This window comes from Anas platyrhynchos, chromosome 13 (assembly GCF_047663525.1).
Source record: "Anas platyrhynchos isolate ZD024472 breed Pekin duck chromosome 13, IASCAAS_PekinDuck_T2T, whole genome shotgun sequence".
Classification (NCBI taxonomy): Eukaryota; Metazoa; Chordata; class Aves; order Anseriformes; family Anatidae; genus Anas; species Anas platyrhynchos.
Genome location: NC_092599.1, coordinates 1844777 through 1872206, shown reverse-complemented (window position 1 = coordinate 1872206; position 27430 = coordinate 1844777). Strand labels below are relative to the sequence as shown.

General features: G+C 46.8%; 1 protein-coding gene across 9 annotated transcripts in view; it reads left to right on the top strand.

Moving 5' to 3' along the window:
- Positions 1 to 26779, top strand: part of ITPR1 (inositol 1,4,5-trisphosphate receptor type 1) — a 163626-nt gene extending 136847 nt beyond the window's left edge. For all 9 annotated transcript variants that reach the window (XM_072044593.1, XM_072044592.1, XM_072044590.1 and 6 more), the window contains 9 exons: positions 2503 to 2678; positions 3951 to 4115; positions 4459 to 4654; positions 6009 to 6110; positions 7762 to 7901; positions 9347 to 9512; positions 10181 to 10341; positions 20953 to 21114; positions 25366 to 26779. In XM_072044593.1, coding sequence (XP_071900694.1) covers positions 2503 to 2678; positions 3951 to 4115; positions 4459 to 4654; positions 6009 to 6110; positions 7762 to 7901; positions 9347 to 9512; positions 10181 to 10341; positions 20953 to 21114; positions 25366 to 25452 — 1355 coding nt within the window. In that variant the 3' untranslated portion in view covers positions 25453 to 26779. The remainder of the gene's footprint in view (positions 1 to 2502; positions 2679 to 3950; positions 4116 to 4458; positions 4655 to 6008; positions 6111 to 7761; positions 7902 to 9346; positions 9513 to 10180; positions 10342 to 20952; positions 21115 to 25365) is intronic.
- Positions 26780 to 27430: the final 651 nt, after the last annotated feature.

Below are 27430 nucleotides of genomic sequence, written 5' to 3'. Positions count from 1 at the left end.
CGCCAGCCTCGTCTCCTGGCTCAGGAACAACCTGCATTTCCCTGCCATAAGTGGGTAGCAGCTGGGCCTGCTATCATCTCTAACATAAAGTATGGGTTAACATGTGTGGCTCATGGGAGATTGCACAATCTTGCTGTAATAGCTCTCATGGAAGTTGCTTTTGATCCAAACAGTGGGTTTGTGCGACGGTGGTGGTTCTTAGAGCCAATTCAGTAAATACTTCCAATAGGAGCTGATTAGATTCAGCTGCTCTTCCTTACATTCAGCCTCTGCAAAGAGACGCACCCTAGGGCAGATTGATTGGTGGATTCATGTCAGCAAGAATAAGAAAATCTGGAGAAATATTCCTGCAAAGGCTCTATCACAGCTATTGCTTGCAAAGCTGGTATGGAGGAAGCATCTGGATGGGAGCTTTTTCCACATCTCTGTCGACTGGAGTATATAAGGACCCCAAAAGTAAAACCCCGTCCTGGAAAGGGTTATTCATGTTCAAACTTTCACTTCCCTTTCTTAAATGTTCATGATGCAACAGGGCCAGATAGATGCTTATCTCTTCCCATTGAACTTCCCTCGGCCTCTTTCTCTTGCTGGTAGCTAACTACAGAGCCTACAGAAAATACAGCTGAAGGGCAGCAGTAGCCTCAACGTAGGAAAGTTATCGTCTGGGCTCTGTGTGCAACATAAAAGCCACTTCACACTCTCTGCGACTCACCAGTTAATTTGAGGAGAGCTGTCATTTTGTCCAGGTAGTGTTTGGTGGTAGCTGACTTAGCAGGGGAATAAAGACAACGAGCACGGAAGGCTGGTTCTGGGCTTCTCCATCCTGAGCATGCTCAGGTAAAGCGTGTGGGAAACTACGGGATATATTAGACCAAAGTCTGGTGTTCCTGAGAGAGGGAAGAGGATAGATAACTTCTGGAACAGGCTTGGGTTTCAGCAGCTGTACCTCTGTGTCACGCTGTGGGGTGGCAGACCTCGGGGTCACGCCACTTCCCTTCTGGCCAGCAGCTGGTTGAAAGGGCTTAACCAGCATGAAGAGCAGCTGAATTTTCTGTCTCCAGTCTCAAAGATCACAAGTTAAAATTTAAAAGTCTGAATTAATGGCTGCTAGCAAAGCTGGTAATTAAACAAGTTTGTTGAGACTACAAGTTGCAAGACTGGGGGGTGCGGAGAATCATTTGGCATTTTGTACGTGCCCTACCCTGCATATTTGAAATACTTTATCAGGTAACATTTTGATAAAATCTCTTCCTCTACGAGTTACAATCAGCCATGTAAATAATAAATATGCGTCTATTTATTTTAGCCTTAAAGTTGGACTTTTGAAAACAGAGCAGCTGGGGGAAGTTCTTTGTGTCCCGAGTAGCCCAGACGCGCTGGTCCGAGCAGCTGATCAGCATGTGGCTGTAGCAGGACTTGTACAACTTCTGACTTGAGGAGCAGAAACAAAACTGGATGCATGGGATTGGGTACTGAAACTGCGGGAATTCCAGAGAAACAGAACTTCCCTGCAAGTTCAGGGTTACGCCATCCTCCTGCCAGCAGCTTGTCATGGAGGCCACGTGCTCACAGCAGGCGCTTTCAGGGCAGACTGGGTGTGGACCTCAGTGTCAAGTGAACGCTGTCTTGATGACCTTCATTTTCCAAGGGCAGACACCACTTCCAGTTTGCTCCCAGTCTCTTTCTGTCCCTAGGAACGAGAAACAAGCCTAGGACCAGAACCCACTCTTTTGTGAGTGCTCTCCTGGTCCCTGAGCCCCGTTACAGTCTTTATCTTTTGGTCCTTGTTCTCGTGGTGATGGGCAGCCCACGTGTAGGTGTGTGTCACCAGCAACACCACGGACTTCATTAATTCTAGTTACTTTTGCAGGCCTGCAAAGGCAAGGGGATCTTGCCTTTCTCTTTGTCAAGATACCATTTTCTTGAAGAAAAGCATTTTTTAATGCAAGTTTTAAGAAAAAGATGTCTCATATTCTGCATAAACCTAGGTTAAACAGTATTTCAGGCTGGGTATTTTTCATGGTTCTTTGAGAAGTGTATTTTTAGATACGCAGGCTGATGTTATGTAAGCAGGCAGTCTCATGGGACAGTCTAAATAGAACCAGAAATAGCAAGAGATGAAAAAAAAAATGGTGCAAGGTTTTTTACCAAAAGCATAATAGGAAACTCAGGATGAATATGTGAATCGGGACCTGGACGTATTTGTTGTCTTTCTTCACCTCCATATTCAATCATCTACAGAGTACACTAAAATGAAGAATCCTGTAATACTGTTTATCATTTACATAATGCTTTAGTAATAAGTTTGTAATTAAGCTCTGCTGAAGGCGCTGGGCTCAGACGTTCCACTTAGCACTTTGAAATCAGTAACGTCTGAACACGAGGATTAATGGTGCTCCACCAAAGATAAGATAAAATGGCATTTATTTGGCTATTTTGATTTTGTTTTGCTTGGTATACAAAGTCTTGCGACATTATTTGTTTTGTTCTCCTTCATCCTAGGTACACTAGAGCCCCACTTGTCAGGCCTGCTGTGGACAGCGATGCTGATATCTCTGGCTATAGTCATAGCTCTTCCTAAGCCCCATGGTATCAGAGCCTTAATAGCTTCTACAATATTACGCCTAATATTTTCAGTTGGTTTACAACCTACTTTATTTCTTCTGGGTGCATTCAATGTAAGTATCAAGTTGGTTTTTTTTTTTTGAAGTTCTGTTGCTTCTTATGTAAGGGCTTCTTACCTGCTCCTGAAGGCAAAAATAGGCTGGAACACTGTGGCAGAACTGGGGTAAGGAGTCGTTCCCTCCTCGGTCGTTGCTAGCAGAAGTACTTTGCTGCTGCTCATTTAATTCTGCTTCCCGAAGCCGGAGAGCTCTAAGGTCTCGCTCAGTTTTGTCACAGTCTCGTAACAGCTCCCACCCCAGCCAGAAATGTAAAGAAGTCTCTGTGACCCTCCAGCACTCGGATGTGCGCTCGAACCCGTCTCCTGCTCAGCGACTGAGCTGCAGTATTTACGGGATTGTGTAAGCTGTACTAAACAATGCATTTCCCAAATGTCTGTCTGCAGTCTACCTGCCAGCCAAGAGCTGACACTAAGCAGTTTTGCTACAGTAACGTGTGGACTCAGTATGTAAACTGAGCTGCCAGAAAACTTCATTAATGCTCAAACCCGGATACTTGTGGTTTCTAGGCAAGTAAGCCAAAAATGTTTCTTTGACTGAGTCAGCAGGAGCTGTGCAAAGATGCATCTTCTTGAAGCGTTGGCCTTTATTACAAAGTGCTCAGCTTTAACGTGCATTATTTAATAGTGTTCCTTGTCTCCAAAATGTCACCAAGTGCCGTGTGCTAAAGAATCAGGGTTGCATTGTTAGGATTGTTGCTGTTGTTGTTAATTGCAGTGTTTAGCAGGTTCCAGGTAAGTCGAAGGCAGCTCTCCTTCAGTGCTGATGGCTGGGGCTACACAGGAGGATTCCTGTGTGCCTGATCTGAGAGAGAAATGCTGAGGCAATCTGGAGCACTCACTTATTAGCGAGCAGTAGGGGCTGCTTCAGAAATGTAAGGGCTGCTGGAGGCTAGCAAGTAATTTGATTGCAGAAAGTGCAGAGCTTAAAGGGATTTTTTAGGGCAGTTTACCTCTCACACCAGGGAGTGTTCTTACTTTCTTCTTTAAATCTTGAAGTCCTGATGCCCTTTGACAACCGGCTGGGGACAGGAGTCGATGTTCCTGTTTTATAGACGTGTTCAGTTTTAGTTTTGGCTCGCTGTCTCAGCTGTGCAGAAGATGCAACAGAAAGCAGCCGTTGACTGACACGTAAAATGCTGGCATGTAGCAGACAATTCAGCACTGTTGTTGATGTTGCCATATAGCTGAGTTACCACCAGCTTTGAAAAATTGCCTTTTTTCCTGCAGGCTATGTCTTACAACTAATTTATGATTAATCTTTCCTTAGGTTTGTAATAAAATCATTTTCCTGATGAGTTTTGTGGGCAACTGTGGAACCTTCACTAGAGGATACAAGGCAATGATTATGGATGTAGAGTTTCTTTATCACCTGCTGTACCTCCTGATTTGTGCTCTGGGGCTTTTTGTACATGAATTCTTTTACAGCTTGTTGGTAGGTATTCATTTTGTCTTCATAATGTTTTTCTTCCTATGTGCTTGTAAAGTCCCACCTAGATGTCACCCACTGCTTGCTTTCTGCTTTACAACTGGACGCTGTCGTGCAGGCACTCTTTTGAAAATGGGGCTCTGGTGTGACATGGCACGAGCACAACCTGCCTGGGCTGTGCTCGTGCCATGTCACAGGCCCAGAGGAGTGAGAAATGAAAAGACATTTAAATGGAAAATTTTCTTCCCAACACTAGCTTGGGTGAAAATATTGCTCACTGTTAGTGTGCTGCAGAAGATACTGGTAGTTCACGTGAAAAACAGCCTTTGATTTTGTTTGTTGTCCCCAGCTGTTTGACTTGGTGTACCGAGAGGAGACCTTGCTGAATGTCATCAAAAGTGTCACTCGCAATGGGCGTTCCATCATCCTGACGGCTGTTCTTGCGCTCATCTTGGTGTACCTCTTCTCTATCGTGGGGTACCTGTTCTTCAAAGATGACTTCATCCTGGAAGTAGACAAGCTCCCGAACGAAACGTTATTGCCAGGTTGGTAGCAGTGGCTCATTTTGACTGTTGAAGAAAGTAATGGACTTTTGTTCCCTCGAGCTTGCTGAGTGTCTTCCACTTTTTGTGAGAGATACTGGCTATCTCACAGGTTTGACAGTTTCTTTCTTACCAAGCACTCTGCTTAAATAAATAAAACAGATTGGAGCAAATGGATACCAAATTTACCCTTTAAATTTTGACAAGATGCTGTAATCCACTGCAACATATAGAGAGGTGGGGTAGCAGAACCCCTGAAGACAGCACTCGGGCTTTTCTGCACACACTGAAGATTTCTCCTCTGTTTGCTAAAACAGTTGAGATTATCTAATTCATCTAACACCTACTCCCTCCCCCAGTTTAATTACAAACAGACTTTAGGTAGGCTATCGTGGGGAAGGCTCTGCACTAGGGGGATATTTAGTTCTGCCTCAGTTTGCCAGATTTTGTATGCTTATATTGGCTTTTAATGGTGTGTTCTAGTTTCAACATAAGAAAAATTAATATTTTATCAAAAATAACCCCGTGAATATAAATGAAGGGAAATTACCTTCAAAGCCATGATCCTGTGAAGTTGAGGCCTCTGTGTCAAACTCTGGTTTGCTCATAGTTTTTATAGACTGTGTAAATCTCCCTCAGTTTGTTGCTGTAGTTTAAATTCCATAGTAGACCTCTCAGTGCTGAACATAGGTTGCATATTGTAAGATAAAATGTTTTGTTGTTTTCTTTTCCCTTGCCCTATAGCATCAAGTAAGCAACTCAGTGGATGGGAAGCACAGGAATGAAATTTGTTAAAGAAGGAGTTTGGGTTTTGGCTTATTCTGACTTCTTTTTCTCTCACTTGAGTTACTCAGACAAGCACTGTTTGACATACCCACTATTTTTTCTAATTTTACTGCCTACCCTGTAGGAGACCCAAACCTCACTGACCTTATTATTTCACATTTCCACCAAGCTGGAGAAACGCCAAAGATGTGTTACTGTGTGGCACTAGGGTGGTTTTGATACTTGTGAGATGTTGAAGGGCAATTTTTCAATCACCTTGAAAATTCACTGTGCACTAGAACGTAATATTTTTGGAACAATTTCAATTACATTCTCAACTTTGGAGCTAATGCAAAATAAGTGCACAACTATGGTCTTGAATTCATGGAAATAAGAAGTTCATATTTAAAATTAAAATCACTGAATGTGTGAATTGGAAAGGACTGTGGTTGCCTAAACTCTAGGATAACATACAATTCTAAATCTGCCTAGTAAGTGCAGACCGAATACGATGAGGTATCTTAATATCTGAAAAGTAATCTTGCAAAACACAAAATATTAAATTATTTGACTCATCGCCTTTTGTTTTTAGATCGCACAGAACCGGGTGAGACCATGACTGGCGAGTTTCTCTATTCAGACGTGTGCAAAGCAGGTAGCAGTGAAAACTGTTCTTCAATCATTCCTTCAGACCGTGAGTATCTGCTTAGCTGCTTTTGAATTACTAACTTCTTATCCTGAAGTTTTCACACTTTTTTGAGTTAAGCACCTTAAGTAAAATTTGAAGGAAAAAAAAAGCCCTGTATATTAAAAGGGGCAACAAAATTAAGACAATCAAGTTAAGCCAACAGCATAAATGACATTTGTAACATGAATTCTTTAGAGAAACTTTTTGTAACTGAGCAATCCTTTGATAAAACATTGACATATGCTTTGATTTTCTATCTTATCAATTTGAAAAGGAAGCGATGTAGTTTACCTTCTTGCAAGGTTATTATTTTAAAACATTAGGCTCTTAAATGTGATCTCAGAGGATAATGCTCTGAAATATGGAACAGAACATTGTTTACTGTCAGCATTATTTTATCTAGTTAACTAAGGAAACTGTTTTTAATATCATGTCAGGAAGTAGTCAATGGATTAAGCAGACAGGGTAGGTTTGGGGGGTTTTTGAGATCAAGAAAGTGCATGTGAGATATTACTTGTAGCGTAATCACCAGCCTCAGACTGGGCACTGAAAATTTTCAGTTTTATTTTCTAGAAAATGTAATTTACTAACTTTGAGATTTATGATGCTGGCTGAGAAAGCCAGACAGAACATCGCTATTTCTTTTAGAAGTGGAGCTCTTATATGGTCAAATGTTTCAAATGTCAATAGTGGCCACAAGCCCATGCTCTCAAGAAGAGATGTCTCTGTTTTGCTCAAGTGTCCTCTTTGATAAAATAAGATTCAACATAGATACAAGAATAGCTTCTTTATTCGGCTCTAAGAAGAGTGTGCTTTGTCTTTATGCGTTCTGGCTGCAGAAAGGAAAACTTCAGAGATGTGTTTATATCGTAAATAATCAACTTGGTATCGGGGTCTTATGTGGACAGAGACGTTAACGATGCTCAAATCTTTGGCCGCTTCTGTACCCTCATGGGTTTGGGGTATTTCTGGATTTCTTAGGGATTTAGACCCATCTAAGGCTTGCCGTGGGAAGGTGGGATCCGCTCATGAGCATTTTTATGATGAAATGTAAGTCATGAGACTTTTAATAGGTACAGGGAAAGTATATGAAATTAGGTAATTAATTCTCGCAGTCCTGGAACTGCAACAGTGAAGTTGGAGGCTTCAGCCAAATGGAGAGAGGGTCATAAAAAATAGTGCTACTTTTTTAGTAAAATGCTGTTTCCATAAGCAGTGATATTTTAGCCATTTGAAAAATAAGAGTTGAAGTTGCCATTTTGAGTACAGCCCAAAGGCTGTGCAATCTGTTAGGCACCAAGGGAGAGTGTAAGAGGCAACACTTTGTCCTCTGAGCTGTCAAAAAGCTATGATTCTGTATAAACAGGCATCTGGTGATCCAAAGCTATGCATACTAACAGAAATGGAAAGAGAGATTTAACCAAGTCAGAGACAGCAGTTAAAGCACAAAAGAAAACTCTGCTGGTGAGGAGAGGAGGGCAGGCTGGAGCCACCAGAGCAGGAGACCTCTGATGGTCTGCTCATGGCGTTTGCAGTGCTGGCTGGAAATTGGCCGTTTGCAAAGGGGAGTGAGAGTGTAGCCAGAAAAGGATGGAGAGAATCACTTAAAACCGATCTTCTTGTCTTCTAAACATGTCTTTGCTTGCTGTGTTAACAGAAGTGATTGCTGAAGAAATGGAGGAAGAGAATAAAGAGCATACGTGCGAGACGTTGCTGATGTGCATTGTTACTGTACTGAGTCATGGGCTCAGGAGTGGGGGTGGAGTAGGTGATGTGCTCAGGAAACCATCCAAAGAGGTAAATTATCACTGAGTGGGGGTGGAAAAGTGATAACCGTGGAGGGCTGGGGATGTAGTTCTGCTGGGGAAAATGTGTATATATTCTTGAAACAGACGTAGACCTTGCGAACTAGAAGGGACCACGCTTTCTCTCTGTATAATAGTCAAACTTCAGTAGTACCAAATCAAACAGCAGCCAGTTCAAACAAGCTTTGAGCCATGATCTTGTTTCTTAGTACACGAGACCTTTTTCAGCTTAAGGGTATCCAGAACGAGGCCCAAATGAACAGAAACGGTGTAGCCAACAGTTTGTGCTTTGGGAGTTCAGGATTTGAAAAAGCAAGAAAGGGACAAGCTAGCAAAGGATTGCGTTAGGTAGCAGAATGAAAGTGGCGTGGTGGCTGATACTATGCAAGTGGCTTGAGTTGCTTTCAGGAACATTATCGAGAAAAGTAAGATGTACAAAGCAGGGAATGAGATGAGAGGACAGGGACCAGGATGGCTCAGAGCTGGGACTGTGGGGAAAGGAAGGGTGTTGTTTGGAGCTGTCCTTGCAGAGCAAAGACTAGTCAAAAACAGCAAGAGTTTTTCATAATACCCACAGCTGCCCACAGAGCTGGTTCAGTAGCTAATTGGAGTTATCAGAGTCTCAGGCTTGTCTCTCTCTTGTCATCCCCCAAAACCATATTGGAGACAAAGGGGCAGGCTTGGTCAGAGTGAATGCTTTGCACCACGTAGCAGGGGAAAGGAAAGAGGGTCCTCTTCAGCCTCATTTTGCCCTCTCTGAGTAGTGTTGTGTCTGTCTGCTTTGTTCCCAGCAGATAACAGGAGTTAAGTATATGGTCTGCAATTTCAAGGTGTTATCCAATACTTAGCCTTATTTTCAGCTTAAAATGGTTTAAAGGCTATATAATTCCCAGCTAACATTCGGCACCCAACTGCCTGGGGTGGTTCTGAAAATGAGGGTTAGGCAATAAACACGACATGGGCACTGCAAAGTCCAGCTTTGCATCCTGTTTCATTCAACACAACATACTTGGTTTATAAGATAAACAAATCCTATGATATTCCAATAAAAGATTTTATAATTAACACTGGTACTATATTGATATAGAGGCAGATTAATACAAGGATATAATTTGGATTGGCTTGCAGTGAGCAGGTGAAGAGAGAAAAAATTCATTGTGTAAGAGAGAAGAGCAAAGACTTGGACATAGTAAGCAGAAAGCAACTCTAGGGATTGCATACCATTAGCTGACTAATTCGGCTCCTTTTCAGTAATTTTGCATTTTAGTTTCACTTAATGTTTGAGTTCTAAGTTATCATTGGAGAACATCAGAAATGGAGAGTCTAAAGGGAGGAGTTGTGGGGCTGCATACTCGTCGCTGAACTGCAAGAAATGTGTTGTAAGGGTTAGATGGATATGGATTTGGGTTGTTAATAATTAAAATATGTATCTTGCAGGAACCTCTCTTTGCTGCTAGAGTGATATATGATCTGTTATTCTTCTTCATGGTCATCATTATTGTCCTTAACCTGATTTTTGGTGTGATCATTGACACTTTTGCTGATTTAAGGAGTGAAAAACAGAAGAAAGAAGAGATTTTAAAAACAACTTGCTTTATTTGTGGTAAGTGTAGAAACACACTTAATACAGAGTTAGGTTCCACATGCATAGAAACTTGGCAGAAAGAAGAGATGGGGAATGTATTTTTATACTGCCTTTGCCTTAAATCTTTAGTTTCTGCTTCTCCTGGGCTTCAAATAATTTTGTATTGGAATAGGAGAGAATTTATAAACAGTCACTTTTCAAGGGTGCAGTGTTAAGTAGTGTCTGAGAAAGTTTCTCACAGTAGATTTGGAATTAAGCTGCTGAGCCTTTGAGGCCAGTGCAATTAACTGACATGGCACTGCAGAAGTTGCATAACACGTAGACTGACAGAAGTAACCTTTGGAAGTTTGCTGCAAAGCAAATGTTGCATTTGGTATCATTTTGCCTAAAAATAGGAGATGTGTTATGAAATTCAGCTGTTTGCATTCAAGGTAGTTACCTTTTTTTTGACCAAAAGTTATCTGTTATGTTACCAAATGTGACCAGCACTTGTAATGCCTTCTCTCCTCTCTCCCTCTTCCCTCTGTTTGGTGGCTGTTTGTTAGAGTTTATTATTCCATGTTCATTTAGGAATGCTTGTGACTGTTAAGATCTGCAGCAGACCGTAGATTTTTTTTTTTCTTAGAGCTCATTTTCCTAGTCCCAGTTTGTAAATACTAAGAGTTATAAATGTGTCACTCTTGTAGGTTTGGAAAGAGATAAGTTTGATAACAAGACAGTCACATTTGAAGAGCATATTAAAGAAGAGCACAACATGTGGCATTACTTGTGCTTTATTGTATTAGTGAAAGTAAAAGATTCAACAGAATATACAGGACCAGAAAGTTACGTGGCAGAAATGATCAAGGTGAGTTTTGAGTATTCTCTATTTTACTTTCTTCGTAAGCAAAGACTTGGAGTTAGATTTTTCCTACAATAATAGGCTTAATCCAGTGCCTTTCCTTTTCAAAGCGTCTTATAAAGATAAGTACTTACGATGTGCTTGGCAAGATAACTTGATAAAAGATAACACATTGATGGCACCACATTGCAACGTGCTACAAATAGATGGTGCAGGCAGGGTCGCTTGTGGGAGGCTCCGTGTGCTGCAGCACAGCAGTTTGCAGCTTCGTGGCTGCAGCTTCTCAGCAGCTGGAACACTCACCAGTGTGTGCCAGAGGAGGTGGCAGTGAGCAGTGACAGCTAGGTGGTCGCCGTGGTTTCAGATGGATAAAGAGAAGCTATTGTTTTCAAAACTCATGTGCTGCTGTTCAAAAGAATATTTTCATGTTGGTGGAAGTGCAATAAACAGTTTTTAACCTGTCCCAGTGTAAATGTCTTTAAAAGACTTGTAAGATTTGTTGTCATATGATCGTATGATTTTAGCTCACTGTTGTAAGAACCTAAAATTAATATCTGCTCAATTGTAATGCCTTCTAATGAGAGAATTAAAAGCCTCGTCTCTGCCAAGTGGCAGGTTCAGTGCTCCTGGAATTAGATCCTAAACCCCAATTACTAATTTGTGTGTCTTCTGGCTGGTTAGCAAAAGTAGTTTCTGGTTTATGACATTTAGTTGTTATTTATTTGCCTTCAGACAAATAAAAGCAGAATATTTGTCTTATTTATCTCTGAAGTTTTTGCTGTGGAGGTGCAGCCTTCCATTAAGTGGGGGATTTGTCTTGGTCTGGTCAGAATGTAAATCTCACCAAGATTTCTTAGAGGTTAGACATGTTATTTTGGGGTCACTAAAGTGTGTGTCCTAGTTCTGGATTTCTGCCTCTGTAATGAGGGCTTAAAGAAATCTTGTGAGCAGTCACCTGACAGAGGATTAGCACAGTGAGATAACTAAGTCCATCACTGCTGCCTCGATTATATTGCTCCCTTTATTTATCCCACTGCAGTAGGCATTACTTCGGGGGGGAGCGTTGCACTCTTTAAAAGGTTTCTGCTTGTAAAAGAATATTTTGTGTGTTGTGTTCAAGCTATTTAAAAAAATGTTTGAACTGGCTAGCATTTTATTAACAAATTATTTCAGATTAAAAGCTTAACTTAGGTAAGAACCAAAAACTCAGTCTTTGAATGTGATTGCAGTAATCACAAAAAAATAGAAAACTTTTCCTAGAATTCCCATTCGTAGAAGTATCAGCAGCGGGTAGTTCCCATGTGCTGAATGGGAACATGCGTATGCACAGACCAAGTGTTCATGCAGCTGAAATTTTGTACAGCTGCAAGTCCCAGGTAGAGGCTTTGAGCGTGTCCTGCAGTTGTTGCTTTTTGCATTTCAGGAACCAGTTTTAAATTGAGAACTGAGGGTTCTCAGGGTCTCGGTGCAATGCTGCTGAGAGCACGGTGTAGCCGTACAAGCTGTGGAATGGGAAGTAAATTTGCTTTGCACATGAGCGGTCTGCCACAGCTCAGCCCAGGCATGGCCGGAGGAGCTGGGGCTGGGGCTGGCCTCACACCACAGCTCCCAGCAGCATTTTCCAGTGGCCGTACTCCTTAGGGCTGGTGTGGCCGTGGACTCTGAAACTCAAACAATTTCTTTCTGTTGTTCTTTAATATTAAAAATGTTCGCTTGTTCTTTTCCACACCAGAAAATCTCCATGTAAAACCTGCTGAATGTGTTTCTGTGTCAGACCTCTTTTAAATACTTCTGTAAAAGTCGGAAGCCCTCTGTTCTGCTGAAGGTGTGGCTAGGGGTAACTTCCACGGTTCATCTTTTACTCAAACCACCTGTCTTTATCCCATAAATCTGAAAGGACATGCAAAAGGAAAGTTAAATGTCAGTGATTCCAGAGATTCAGATTGACCTGTTGAGGGTGAGGGTTTATTTTCTGTTTGTGCAGAGTGTGAATGGGAACCTAGGGCTGCCTAATGTCTGCAGCTACCAGATTCTCCTTGAACACCTAGTTAGTTCGTGGTTATATTTAAAAGGGACTTTTCCCCACGTTTTCAAACTGAAGGTGGCACTCTAACATCTTTGATACTGACATAGATGGGGCATGTCTTTTTCCATGAACTGTTATGCAGTACCATTGTTCAGCTGAAATCTATACCCATTTTTAGTAGCTGGGGGTAGGAAGCATAATGTGCTCCGAGTCACACTGTGATTACAGAAATCACCTCAAATACACTTCACCTTTGTTCTGACTCCCAGCAAATATCCTTAGAAACCTCTTGGATTTCTGTCTTTTGGCAATTTTAAAAAATAAAGAAATTACTTCTGTCGTTTAGTATTTGTATTTTTTCAACACACCAGAACATTAAATAAAACAGAATTTAGGGCACTAAAATGGGATTCACCATCAGCTGGTGAGAGCATCCAGCGCTGCTTGTACAGTGCTTTAGAGATATTTTAAGCACTGTGGTCTCCAAAGAATCCTGGACAATTTCACTTATGCCAAATAGTGAATATTCAGAAGCCTTAAGAGTGATCTTGAATTTTGATGTTCTCTTGTCTAAAAATAATGTGTACAGAGAGGCAGTTTTGAGGCTGTCCACTGAACTGGATATGGCAGAACTGAATCTTGCCCACAGAATTCATCTTGCAGCCTGCAGGAATCTGACCCAGTGTAAAAATAAGTTGTAGCCAGGAAAATTAATGATTAACCTCAATTCTCTAGTGAATTTTGTATTTTTTCATGGATAGAAGCTAACTAAGTTAAAATTCAGTGTGCAGAACGAAGTCAACAGTTAAACTGGGAAACCAAATTTAAGGAGCATTCTGAACACCATGGGCATGTTCAAAATAAATACCAAAGAAACCACAGTGATCTGACAGAATCGAACGCACGGTGTTTCAGTACTGATTTGTAACTCTACCTTCCATAATGCTCTTCTGTCCCGTGAGACCGATGTGGGCCCGTGTTTGTGCTTGTAATGCTGGGATTGTTTTCATTGAAGTTTCTGGTGGTTGTGGAGCTGTGTTTGTTTGTGTGCTGTAGCGTGGGAAGCCATGCTGCATCGCTCGTGTAGCTACAAGTCGGCCTTTCTGATTAGCAGACCTGGAATTCATCGCCAGCTCGCTCCCCCGTAACTCGGGATAATGCTCACTTTCATCAGGAAGGTGAACACGTGCCTGCTGTGCCGCCTAAAGCTTGTGAGAGAGATTAGGAACCTTAGCTGGGAATTGCCGGAGCAATGCGAGGGGGAGATGGGGTGGCTGGTGCTGTTTGATGTGAAGCTAAGCTCGCATCCACGCCCTCGCTGCTGCAGTGAATCATCTGCTGTCCTGCAGCTCTTAGCAGCACTTCCAAGGTTGATAAGTTTATGGTTTGCAGGAGATGGCAAGCAGAAGCGTGGTACGAGGCAGATTGCCCTCAAAATGCAATCTTGAGTGGCCTCGTAATACCTATTCGATATCGCAGAAAGTACCCTCGGATAGAGGGAACAGAGCTGGTCTTTAATTCCCAGTGTTTATAAAGCCCTTCCGATGACCTGACTTCTGTTCATCTGGTAAATCACTGCAGATGTGCACTTAAGATAGCGAGGCTTGAAGATGGATCGATGCCTTTTGAAAAGTGTTTATCTGGAAAGTATGCTAATTGTGCCGCAAAGCTGGTAGCCCAGCGCATCCCGCGTTTCCCAGGAACAAAGGCGTATGGTTCGGCTGCTGGATGGCTTTGTAGTCACCAGGGAAGATCAGGTGATGTCTGAATAATACCATGTGTGTAGGAGGTGGGGGGATCCACTTATCGTGTTGGCCAGACATTGACTTCCACACCCAAATGACTAATGTGAACTTGGTGCAACTCCCTACAGATTAGTTCATTTAAATGTCTTATCTACCCATCCTCTCGGTCTTGAGAATTTCTTCTGCAGTTTTCTGCGTTTGCCCCCAGTTCCTGCAGCAGCCTCACCAGCATCAGCCCCTTTGACACAGCTGTCTTCTGAGTCCTGGCAAAGCTCTGCTACAAACAGCTGTTTGTAGGCATTTATAATATGTAAAAGAAAAAAAAAATCCTTCTCTGAAGCTTGATACATGGAGAACCACAAACACAAATCAGCTCTCTGTGCGTTCACAGGCTGTCGTGCTGCAGCTGCAGCGTCCTGCCACTTGCATGGACAAATATTTGCATACACGACTCCTGCATACACTAAATATGGATTTGCATATACACCTTCACATCGGGGTTTGATCAGAGTGGGTAAGAGCTGAGTGATTTTATGCACGCAGATATACATATTAAAAATAGACCTGTTTGGAAAAGTTCATAGCACAAAACTTCCCAAATAGCTCTTGCAATTTCCACAAACTTTGCAGCATTGTGCCAAGAAGGATCCATGTCATTAACCTCTGTTACAACACTGAGGCAGAGGTGTTAGGGATTGCCCAAGCTCACATGTCCAGATCCAGAGCGCTGAGTCCTGAACTTTAAATGGGATTGTGTTGTCATCTGAAAATGAACCATTTATAAATAGAAGTGATGGCGCAGATATCCTTAAAGGAATTTGGAATGGAAATGAAGGCTAAGGATTTCCTTTTGTGCCTGAATTAATCTCTTTGTATAAAACTGGGCATTTAAACATAGTACTGGCTTTTTTTATGTCTTGAGCTCCGTGCTGTACCATGGTTGGAAAGTGGTTTTTCTTATCCAGTCTCCAGTGTAGCCAGTAAAGCTGCCTCCCAGTAAGCAACAGCAAGGTTTCGTTAGTCTCAACCTTTAGAATTGCATTCTTCCAGAAGTGTAAGTTCAGCTTGAAGCCTCCTTTAAGGAGTTAAGCCACGACTGTTGTTGTGCTCTGCAACGTGACAGGAGCGTGGGATTCACGGCGTGCACGGCTCTCCCTGGTAATGGCTTTGAAAGGTTGCTGTCCCCAGGCCCTGGGCTGGATGTGGTTCAGCTGGAGGTGGCTGGAACTGGATTTGAACTGAAGCCCCTGCAGCAAAAACAAGTGGCCAAGGCATTGCAAAAGGGGCTCACCAGTTCCAGCACTGGTGCAAGGCATGTGGCTGAAATTAGTCTGAGAAAGTGTTCGAACTTGGTTATATTCATGTGTAGGTTGTGCCTGGGAATCCTTTACTTTGGGGCAAAATCAAATAGAAGAGATTTGTCATGCCTGTAGGTTGTGGACTGACTGCAGGCATGGAAGAGAGCAGCCCATACGGATCTCCTGTATGTGGTGTTGGGTGGATGGAGAACCCAGGGCGCCAGAGCTGGGCACTGACCGCAGCCCGGGGAGGTCAGCGCCGCAGCTGATTGTGCTTAATTTGGTGTGGGATCTGCCAAACAAGCTGCATCTTGAGATACCGTACCGGGTTAGCTAATATAATTGCAGGGTTAAATAAAAAATAATAGCAGGGGCAGAGAAGGAGCCAAGAGGTGCGCTTGGCAGGAGGCCCTTGGCTGCTGGAAACTCTGCGTCACCGGCACGGGCCGGAGCGCTGGGCCTCGCTCACCCAGCTCCTCGTCGCACCCTCGCCATGAGGCAAGGTGCAAAGGGGCAGCGTGAGGAGAAGGGCTCGCTCAGGACGACCTTCCCCGTGTGGTGCCGGTCCCTGCCGGGCGTGCCTGCGGCCTTCACCACACAACGCCCCTGCGCTGCCTGCCCGGGCCTCGGTCTTCCCCGAGCAGTGACCTGGGCAGGGCCCTGCCCTGCAGGGAGCCTGCGAGAACAAAGGCGGGGTGGGTGGCACCTGGAAGGAAGGAGCCTGGCCTTGGGAGTGCTCTGATTAAATATGTAACATCCCTGCAGCGGCTGCAGTCAGGGGAGCACTTGTTCTCCTTCACTCCTCACCTGTTTGGCACGGTGCAGGGAGAGGTGTGAGCCTCGCTGTGCTCCAGCAGCACTCTGCTCTACAACAGCGCCCAGCAAAGCTTCCTTTTGCATTTGGGATTTTTTTTCTTTCCTTCCCCTCGCCCCCAGCATCCTCCTCACGTCACCCCCTGGTGCCGAGGCCTCGTGCCTCCCAGCAGGCATCCGGCTGCTGGTGCAAGACCCTGCTGGTGTCTGTACTGCAAGCATCAGCCCGGGCTTGTGCCCAGCAAGTCTCCATGCACCAGAAAAAGGGTCTGGGTGGGCGACAGAAGCAGCGCAGGCTGCAGCACGGTTCCCTGTGTGCATAAAAAGAGGGACAGGTCCCTACGCTCGCAGGGTCTGCTCCGGCCTTGCTGCTGGAGCCCGGCCCAGGAGGGAGGGAGAGGGGAGCGCTGGGGGCAAAATAAACTGTTCTGTCTGCAGCCTGAGCCGCACGCGGCGAGGGGATGGCCGAAGCCTGAGTCATCGCCGCCGCTTCCTCCAGCCCACAAGTGCCCCCGAGGCCCTGACCCCGTGCCGCGGGTGCTCCGGAGGCCACCCGGGCCCTTACCGGACATGTTGAGCAAGAGTAGGTGGGTCGCTGCAGCCGCCGGCAGCTGTTTGCTCAGGCTTTGCATGTTTTAATTGTTTTGTCCTGCCCAATGGCTCGTGATGTAATACGTCCTACTTCAGTTAAAATCTAGATCCAAACAACCAGAAGTAGGTTGCCACGAAGAGGTGGCACCGTCCGCTGGGAAGGAGCGAGGAGGTCTCCTCCGGGAGCTCCCACCAGGGCCGCCCGCCCTCGGTCACGTTGAGCTGGTTTTGGTGAGGTAACCCTGCTGCTGGCAAACAAACGTCCGGCTCCAGTGAGTCACTTCAGCAGAATTGTTGCTGGGATGCATGGGGGGATCGCTGCCTACGCAGAGGCGATCTTCTTCCACCTTTGGAAGCTGCCTGCCCTCCAGGTTCCCTGCTGCTGCCGGGCTCTGCACCAGTGCAGAAGCCGTTTCTGTTCTTAATCTATGGCAACGGTGAAAAAGGAGATTGATTTATTTTTTTTTTATATCATTAGCCTCCAGTTTAAAGACATAGGTGGGGCATGAAACTATTCTTAGTATGGAGTGGGGGCACCGTCGAGTTCTTCGTGAAGAGGGGAGAAGTCGATTTGGCGTGGAAGAGGTGACGGTAAGCCCTTGGCAGAAGAGAGAGAGATGCGGGGCTTTTTCCCAGAAGCACAAGAAAGAACCAAGAGGACTTGCGTCTTGCCACAAACAAAACGACAAATTGCACAGAGCTTTTCAGTTTCAAAGCACTACCCAGAGCCGTTCCTCAGGTGTGGGATTTTTACTGACACGTGACAAATTGAAATCTGCTGCCATCACCTCCCCTGACTAAGCAGCGGCCTTGCTGTGCCGGCGATCGGGATTTATTTTTTGACGAGCACCGCACCAGCCTTTCAGCACCCCATAAATATTAGGCAGGGCAGTAGCTGACAGAAGGGAGGCCCAGAATAGGAGCGGTGACTTCCTCGGGGCCGGCGGCGAGGCTGAGCCCGGCTGCGCCGTTAGCGGCTGCCCCGTGCCCGGGGAGCGCAGCTAATGCAGCTCCTGGCACGTTCCGCGCTGAGGTCGCCTCGGGAACCTTTCTTAGAATAAACTCTGCGGCAGAAGCAGGGAAGAGCGGGCACTTCTCAGAATGAATTGCATCTGCATCATGCAACGCAGCTTCCTCTTTTTCAAATTTCCAATCGTGGACGTTTTAAGAGACTGGTCAGCATCGCCCCCATGTCTGAGATTTAATGATATTTGCTCTACAAGAGGGACTTTTCCAACTTTACCTAGAAAAGAGCTAACCCGAAACCCAGCGCTTGTGGTTAGCCAGCTTCCGTCAGTGGCTGTAGGCAGTTCGTCTGCTCAAACAGAGGAAGCTGCGACTGTGACGGGAAGAGGGAGCTGACTGCACACCAGGATCGCGGTGCCTCGGCGTGCAGGAGGACCACAGCAGACAGTGCATAACTGCGCTGGTATGCGAGGTGCCAGCAGCCGCCGAGGGCGTGTGGCAGCCCGGTGGACAGGCAGGGGAACGGGATGGAGGCCCGGGCTTTACGGCTCGCCTGGTGCCTTTAAAAAAAAAAAAAAACAAAAAAAAAAACACGCAACAAAACCTAGCAAACCTCGAGTGAAGGATGTCAGGCTGTATCTTTAAAGGCACCCTGGTGTTCAGTTAAAGTTCAGCAGAAACTAGATCATCAAGATATAAATCTTTTATTCAACCTTGAATAGCATTTCTCTGCAGACCGAGCGCTGCCGGGAGGCGCGGGGCCGGGGAGCTGGGCTGGCTGCGCACACCGGCCCCGCGGGCCCCCCAGCAAGCGACCTTTTCACATTCCTGCTTGGTTCCGTTCCCACCATCCCCGCCGAAGGCATCGTTATTAATTATTGAAAAGCCCCCCCAGCAGCCAGGGGCAGAATCCAGCACCTCTGCAAGGTGCACCCAGGCTCCTGGGCTTCTTTCTGCAGTGCGGGGGGCGGATGGAGAATGGGCTGGAGGTCGCCCAGGCCAGGGGAATGGCTGGCAGGGCCTCACAGGCGTTCCCCTTGCCCTGTCCCTGCCTGTGCAGGACATTCCCAGGTGCCCAGGCTTGTTCCTGGGCAGGCAGAGCAGACACGGGGCGATGTGCCCCATCCCTGGTGCCATTCCTGCCCTCCCTCCTCAGGAGGCCGATGGGGAAGCCATCGGTCTTGTCGCCTTTTCATCAGCCTTCTCCTTTCTCAGCTCGTGGAGTTCACGTGGATCACTTGTATTTTTAATCCTTCACCATAGCCATGAGAACCAGAGAAGGTATTTTGTTGTTGGGGTGAAAGCCCAGATTTCCCATACTCGGGTGACTTCCAGAGCCGGGGCTCTCAGGAAGCCAGTGGACACCAAACTCCAGCAGCAGCTCCAGCCTCTGCCCGTGTCACAAACTAGAAAAGGGTTGGGGTGTTCGTTAGTCCAATTTGCTCGGTCCTTGAAAACATTTAGCCTTGAGGACAGCGGGGAGGGGAGCAGCAGTGCCTTAGTCGATCCCCCTGCCCCGTTCGGGGGCGATGCGGAGTGGCAGAGGTGAGCAGAAGCGAGGGGGCTGCCTGCTCACCCCTAACCCGGTGTTTTACTCCTGCTGGAAGCACGCAGTGAACTGCTGCCCGTTACTGCTCTTAAATCTTAGCTGTGGGACTGTCTTTCCCTAAAGTCCAAAATATTTTGGCACTTGTCTCGATAAAGGCATGTTTTTTGTATATATATATTTTCTTTTATTAGCAGAAACCATCTGCCCTGCAAGCAGAGATCAGGAGAAAAGCCTTTCTGGCAGTTCTGCATCATGTGGGAATCCTGTGTTGCACTGCATGGGAAAGGGCCTAATTTATGCCTTTTAATCTCTGCAGTAGTAAACTCCGAGCAGATCAGAAGCAACTAATTTAAGATGATGATTCTTGGCAAGAGATCTGAACTGCAGAAAGGCCGTGACTGTGCCTCTCCGTAGAGGTGCGCAGCCCTCGCTTCAGCACCGTGCGTGCTCCTGGAAAAGACTGAGCACGCCGGGGGGGCAGAGGGGTGGGGGAGTGGGTTTGAGTTAGAGGTTTAGGCAGGCGATGGCAAAACTCCAAGGCAAGTTCGCAGAGCCATAAAAATAAGCCGTAGTTTTGAGAAAGTGCCCGGCCTGGCCTGCGGAAGCAGGGGGGAACTTTGGTGGCTGTGAATCCGTGGTGCTGAGTGGCCCTCGGGATGCTGCTCGGCCAGCAGGCTGTTAGCAGCTCATCTGGTCTGCCCGAAACAGGAACAGCTGCTAAATGTCACCTGTGAGAGCACACATCCTCCTCTCGTCCTGTGTTACCTTCACTTCCATTTTAGAGAGCATCTCCAGTGTGGGAGGGGAACCAGACTAGATAGGAAACCAGAGCTAAACTTTAGGTGTCGAGATGCGGTACGCACCCCTCCGCCTCTTTTGTGGCTTTCTATTCCGTTCCTGCTTTTATTTTTAACGTCACCGGCGTGTAAGTGAGGGTATGTGTGAACCTCTGTGTACATATTAATAAAACCAAGCAGCTGTCCGCTGAGTTCCTGACCATACCTTGAACGTGGAGCATCAGAGACTTTATCTCTGAGTGAAAACTTGGTTATGAGCAATACATTGCAATTTAATCTGTCCCCCTGTTTTAAATCGAAACATCTGGTCATGGTGCGGATTTTTTTCCCTTTTTCATTCAAAAGGTATTTCAACTCTAGCAGCGTTTTGAGGTAGAACGCGGTTCCTTTCAGTAGAAAGCAGAGCCAAGCTTTGCTTGACCCAAGAAGAAAAACCAACTGCATCAGCACAAAACTCCAACAAACGTGAGTTAGAAAGCTGTAAGGTGGCAGCGATGTCCTAGCGCTGGGAAGTGCTTGTGCTGACATGGAGTGTGGTGGGTTTCTTTGTCCAATGTTCTTGTCTCACTGAAGTGTAGCTGGGAAAGAAATGGCTGGGGGTGATGAGCTGCTGGAAGGGAAAAGCCAACGAGAAGAGCCTGAGCTTTCAGTTGGTACACCTGAGGTGCCTCATGGCCTCTAGTGGGCAATTTGGCAAACTTTCCAGTAGGATGGAAGCACTGCAGGGCTCGTGTCCCTGAGCAGTGCCCCAGCGTGGTGCTGTGCTCCCCGCTGCTCGGGTGCAGGCATTCCCAGGGCGAGCACTAATGACAAACCTGTGTCTGATCCGCAGGAGCGAAACCTGGACTGGTTCCCCCGCATGCGTGCCATGTCTCTGGTCAGCAGCGACTCGGAAGGAGAGCAGAATGAGCTGAGGAACCTGCAGGAGAAGCTGGAGTCCACCATGAAGCTGGTGACCAACCTCTCTGGCCAGCTCTCAGAGCTCAAAGACCAGGTAAGGGAGACCCGAAAGCGAGCATGCAGGCACACACACACATGTGGGCAGCTCAGAGCTCCTGCACACCTCTCTTATCGGTGGCCTTTCGCAGCTCCAAACACTCTGTGAGCCCCGTGCAGCACTTCTCTGAAGTGTTTAGGAAAGCAGTAAACAAAAAAACCACCCTCCCAAGGCCAATACCACAGCACACCTGCCTGGCAGTGCTAAGAGGAGCAGCGTAGCCTAAAGTGGCCCCCTCCTGAAAGGAAGAACTTGCATTTAAAAATCAAAGCTGACATTAATTGTAGTCAGTTTTCACCAGTGCAGGTCTCCTGTATTTTTTTGTTTATATTTTTGTCGTTCATACACCTTCTAACCCAAGACTGTAGCATGATCCTGTAAGTCAGAGGATACTGAGAAAAGCGTGGTGCTGCTGCACGGACCTCAAAACCCACTGAGAAACTGGAGAAATTCTTGAGTGGTTAGCTTGCAGTGGTCTCCTTCGTGCTACAGCCACGCTGCTCGTGCAGATAAGAACCTGCTACTGTTAGGCTCAAATCTACAGCCCAGGCGTACCCACAGAACTGCTCTGCATCGCGTGCGTTGCTCCTGCTTGACACGAGAACCCTGGATAGCCCTCTGGTAGTTTTTCAGTGCAGCAGTTCTTGGTGCACTGAGGGTCGGAGGAGATTTGTTAACTTTTGGTTTTGTCCAGCTCCTTCCTGTAAGTAACTGAGATCAATGGCTTTAAGTGTTTTGAAGCTGTGCTTCTTGTGTAAACATTGTTCTTTCTGGGAGAGGTTCGCAAAGGATTATTTAAGATAATGCGAAGCTGAAGTAATAGCTGATCAGAGACAACATCTGTGAATTAACTGCACCGCAGCTTGTAACTCCTTGTACCTGACGTTTCACTGACAGCTAGTACAGGGTAAAACCCTCCAAAAACAAGAGATCTGGGTGGAGAAAGGTTTCAGCTGGGTTGCTGTGGTCACTGTCATATTGCTCTACAGAGAAGTACCGGAGGTTACGCTTATCTGTACAGCACATACAAATTTTAAGAAAGGAGAGGAGACCCCCTGTGTCCCCAAAGGGACGTGGTGACCGCTTCTCCCTGCCCTGGGTGTGCCCTTGTGTTGGCTTTGCACTCACCAAAAATGTCCCTCTGAAGGGGAGTTCAGTGGGTGCCCCCAGCTACTCATTTCTTAGCTCCCCACTCCCATCTTCTGCACAAACAACAACAACTCTAGGATTAATTACAGATTCCTAACAGACCATGGCTCCTTTTTTAACTGTTTTATTAGGGTCAGAACAAACAGCCAGTGGTAGCTTCTCATGGCACAGACAGCGCTGTCCCGGGGGTTTTGCTGAGGAGCGAGGACATTGTTGGGGTTGCTCCCTGCCCAAACCCAGCAATGGCCCTGCAGAAGCCCGGCAGGCAGCAGTGGTTTCCGTCGTGTTGTCTGTATGGCTTGCGGCCTAACTGGGAGCAAAAGGACTGTTTGTGGCAGTACAGTGCCTAGCTGCTTGTCTTCGTGGCTCAATAACCGAAGGCAGATGGTTCAGTTAGCTGAGGGGATGGAGGGAGAGCTGCACTGCAGGCAGTGGGTTGTAGAACTGCACACAACAGTATCCCAGGGCAGAAATGGCCAACAAATTTGTTTTGTTCACTTTTGAGAGCCGATCTTCCTACTGTCCAACAGTCGGCACGGCTCTCTGATGCCTGCTTCCCATCCCTGCCCCGCTGGGACCTGTTCCCAGCACAGCCAGGTCGTCCTCGTGGGGACAGCCTGGGAGGACGGCACCGCCGAGCCCCGGCGCTCTGGCTTCCGACCATGCTCTGCTTTTCTGATGAGTGGGGCCTTCCCCAGCGCCCCGCAGAGCACAGGGAGGGATTAGTGTCACACTGAGAGCAGGAAATCTTGCTGCTCTTGGCTGTAATTAGTTTTCAGACGCCGTGCCACGGACCCCCATGCTCCAGTTGGTTTTGAGGGCAGAGGATAGAGGCAGTTGCTCTTTTGTCTGGACTCTAATACTTGCCGGGTTGTGTTTTTGCTCTTTTGCCTGGAAACAATTATCTTGAAACATGTGTCTTATGTCTTCCTGTTGAAGGGTCTGACTCAAAGTGGTCTGCAGTCAACAGGAGTCTTTCCATCAACTGAAGCCAGCTTTGGATCTGAACGCATTTCTTTCTAAAGCTTGCAGCTCTTGGCTGCCCAAGCACTAAAAAAAACCTTCGTGCTCTTTGTGAAAATAAGAATGAAGGATTTAGCTTTTAAAGAGCTATTTGACTGTAAAAGCAAAAGAGGAAACCAGCTTCATTAAAGTTGTGATAGCTTTTAGGAATTCCCCTAAGTACCGTTAGTGAGAGAACCCTCTTTGCTTGCAGGATGCTCCAATTATGGGACAAACCTGGTGCGTCCCTCCTCCCGGGACCTGTCTCCAGGAAAAGGAACTAGCTCGGGGAAATTCTATTTGTATTTATTTTTTTTGCAATGAAATAAAGGGCAAACCTCTCATTCGCTTGCTGTTCCGGCCCGTTAGGGTTCTGCAGGCAGTGTTTCAAGCCGCAGTGCAGGGTGCCTGCTCTCAACAACGGGAACAACGCACCGAGAGCCGCTAAAACCTCCAGCGTGTTCATTCTGTGCAAACAGCTCACAACACAGCTGTCCGCAGCAGCAGGGCTTAGCTGCAATTATTCAGAAGTCCTTTCCAGTGCCCTCTTCCTATCTCAGTACGTGCGGCACCTCAGGAGATGTTTTTGGAGCCGGCTCCAGGCCTTGCCCCCGTCCCGCACCCTGCCCGCGCAGGTGCCGGGCACGCCGCAGGGGAGGTGAGCGCTGCAGGCAGCGTGGCACAACCTGCGTGTGCGGTCACTGTCCTGGCCATGCAGCTGCCACATGCGGTGCTCGCGTTGCCGGAGCCGATTCCAACTCACAGGGAACCTTTGGAACCAGGCAGAGCGCTCCTACGTAATCACATGCCGTTATCTGCGAGTCCGGCTGCACTCGGCTGAACCGCACACCCCGCGGTTTGGTGGTGTCCTTTCATCCTTTGGGCACTGCTCGCCTGCTCGTGGCCTCCCCGGCAGCTCCCCAGCACCTCCCCTGCGGAGCGTGCACGGCTCCTGGTGTTTTCCCAGCCCAGGCACAGGTCGCTGTGGCTGCTGAGCTTTCACAGCAGGCTCGCTCTGCAGATAGATGGGATGGAAACTGCCCCATCGTGCAGCCCCGTGCCTGCTGGACAAGAGCATTTTGCAGGATTAATGATGTTCTGCATTGGCATTGTGTTCGTGTTCCCTTTCCCAAAAGGCAGGGCTGGCTCTTCCTAAGCACACATCGGAGCACACCATCTCTTTGGGATTTCACAGAACCCCAAAGCTGCCCCATGCAGGCCCGTTGCATTGCTCGCTCCCCGTCCTTTCCTGTTTGCACTTCACGTGTCCTCTGAATCACTCCGTGTGAAATCAGGGCTCTTGGTTTGCTCGGTGAAGCTAATTAATGTAAACAGGCACCTCTAAAACGAAGGCCTCGTTGCCTCCTTGCGCTGCCAACTTGTGGGTTCTGTTGGAGGAGCAGTCCCAGCTGGCCCGGCAGGAGAGCAGCGCGCCTGCAGACCCCTCTCCTCCACTCGCCTACTCCTGCGAAGCCTCGGGAGCTTGTTGTGAAAGTCGACTTCCAAAAGTGTGTGACAGAGAACGCGAGGTGTGACCTAGCCTTGTGAGAGTGCCGTAATTTCTCTTAAAAAGTAACAGAAAATAACAGTTCTGCCTCCCCTTTGGTCAGGCGTTGAGCAAGGCACCAGGCTGTAATCGAGTTTAATTATGGTTTCAGGATGAATGTCGGATTTCAGTCCTTTCCCTAGTGAATAAGTGAGTGTAATTACAGGCACCCAGCCCGTCCAGGTGCTGAGCCTAACGGTGTGCGTGGTGCTGCACAGCCGAGGAGCTGTCGGAGGCTTCCAGAGCCGCCTCTTGTGGCTGAATCCTTTTCCCATGACGGGCTCACGCCTGAGCACTCGCTGCCTCTGAAACGCAGGGTTTGGGATGCGTGTGACACTGCGAGCTGCAAGGCAGCGACAGCAGCAGGTTGCAGATCTCCCCATCAGCTCCTGGGCAGGTTCGGAGTCGCCTTTTTCACCCACTGGCAGGGCGTTATTTGCAGAAAGTGGATTTCGGCCTCAAGCTGCCCACACAGCGTGGCGCTGGGGCGCTCTGCGTGCTGACGCACAGGAAGCGCCTAGGCCTAATGAGCAAACTTTTTGATTTTCCAGATGACCGAACAGAGGAAGCAGAAACAGCGCATCGGTCTCCTAGGACACCCTCCTCCCATGAATGTGAACCCACAGCAACCAGCGTAAGTCAGAAGGGTCACTTCTCCCTCTCGCAGCGCTAAACGAGTTCAGATCCGACCACTGAGGCTGCTTCTGTGTATGTTTAGTTCATTTTGTAAATACCCTGTTTTTATACTGTATGTATATGACTGCTACTATATAAAGTTTGGGGCATACGTATTGTAATTAGAACTGTTGGCACACGAAGGAGGCTAAACTTGTGCCAAAACTATCAAAATTGCCTTTTTATTGGAAGGACTAAAGAGAGCACCTGAATTGCACTTGAAAAGAATATTTGACTATGTGACATGTATTTTGTATTTAAAAAAGATAGAATAGCTAGTATTTATGTTTTTATACAATTGTGCAATATGAATTATGCAATCACAATATATTTGTAACTCCTGAATGTCCTAAAGGGAGTGCACATCTTTGAATCTGGTGTGTTAGTACAATGTAATAAATGGTATAAAATTACAGGTGTAAATGAGGCTGCTGCAAAATTGTGTTACTGGTGATTTTTCATACCCTTGGACATTTTTGTACCATGTGTGTAAATATCTTGCAATGCCATATCTGTTGCCTCTTCCTCCCAGAGAGAAGGCTGGGAACCCACGAGCTGTTAAATTGATATCAATTAAACCAAAACCTTACTTCGAAGCTTCCAGAGGAGGAAAACAGGAGGTATTTTTTCAAGTGATTTCTTCAGAGTACTGAGGCCAGAAGAGCTCAGATACCAATTTTTTTTAAATGCTAAGATTTCTTAAAGGGAACTTTTTATGCAAAATGAAGTGTAGGATGAGTATGCACTACTGGTGAGTCGGTGCAGTCTCTTACAGGCATTTTGTGCCATGACACCTGAGACCTATAACGAGGCTGTCCAGGCTTTGCATTCCTCAGTGTAGGATCCTTTCCTTTTTTTTGTTGTTGTTTTTTGTTTTTTTTTCATTAGAGACCTCTGTGCCTGCTAAAGCTTCAGCAAACAGGCATTGCACCACCGGAACCGTGAACTATCCCGTTAGGACTGTAGCTGAGCACTGACATATGTAATACTTGTGAGAGAGCCACTTGTTGTGAGGTTGTTTTGTCCCACCCCTTTCTTTCCCTCTCCCCCTCCATTTGGTCACTTTCTTTGGTTTTTGATTCTAGAAAGTATGAGAGGAACTTCTTTTTTTTTTTTTTTTTCTTCGATCTGTTGCATAGTTTTATACATGGACCTCATTTTACAAAAGCTAACTTCTCTGCAATACTGTCAACAAAAAAAAAAAAAGAAAGAAAAAAAAGCTACAAACAGAGCTATGAAAATTTGTAAATGCATAAATATAGGTATTTAAATAAATGATGCAAAATACTACGTGGTCACAGGCTGCTGTGGTTTGTCCCCCTCCCAAGGGGGGGTGGTTCTGCTTGCTCTCACGCTTGCCTGGGTGCCCGGGAAGCTGCTCCGGAGGGGCCCTGCGAGCAAGGATCTCGCTCGTCCGTGCCCAGCTCTGGGGGCAGAGGTGAGGTGGGTCTGGAAATCGCAGAGCCAAGTCATCCCTCCTCCTCCTCCTCCTGCCCCTGCGGCCTCACGGGAACGCTCTCCAGTTTCTGACACTTCAGACTTGGACTGCTGATATTTTGGGCATGGCATCCTGCGGCTGAGGGGGAAAAAAAAAAAAAAGGCTCCGGTTCCACGGTGTGTGCGGGAGCGCTGCTGCCTGTCTGTTTGATGAAGATGTAGCAGGAGCCACCTGGTCCCATTAATCACCTTTAATCTGGTGAGCGAGCACAAGGGCCTGAATAGGGCGCCCCTCCCTGCCACAGGTCATCGCAGCGCGCCAGCCCAGCGCATCCCACGGAGGAGGGGAATCCTGACCTGCAGTCTCCGAGCCAGAGATCTGCTGGTGATTTTGTGACTGCTTCATCACACATCATTTCCATACTCAGCCCAGTAAACGTTGCCTCCTCCTCGGCAGCCGCTGGCTTCCAGCAAGGTGCATGCACAGGGAACGTGACAGATGCA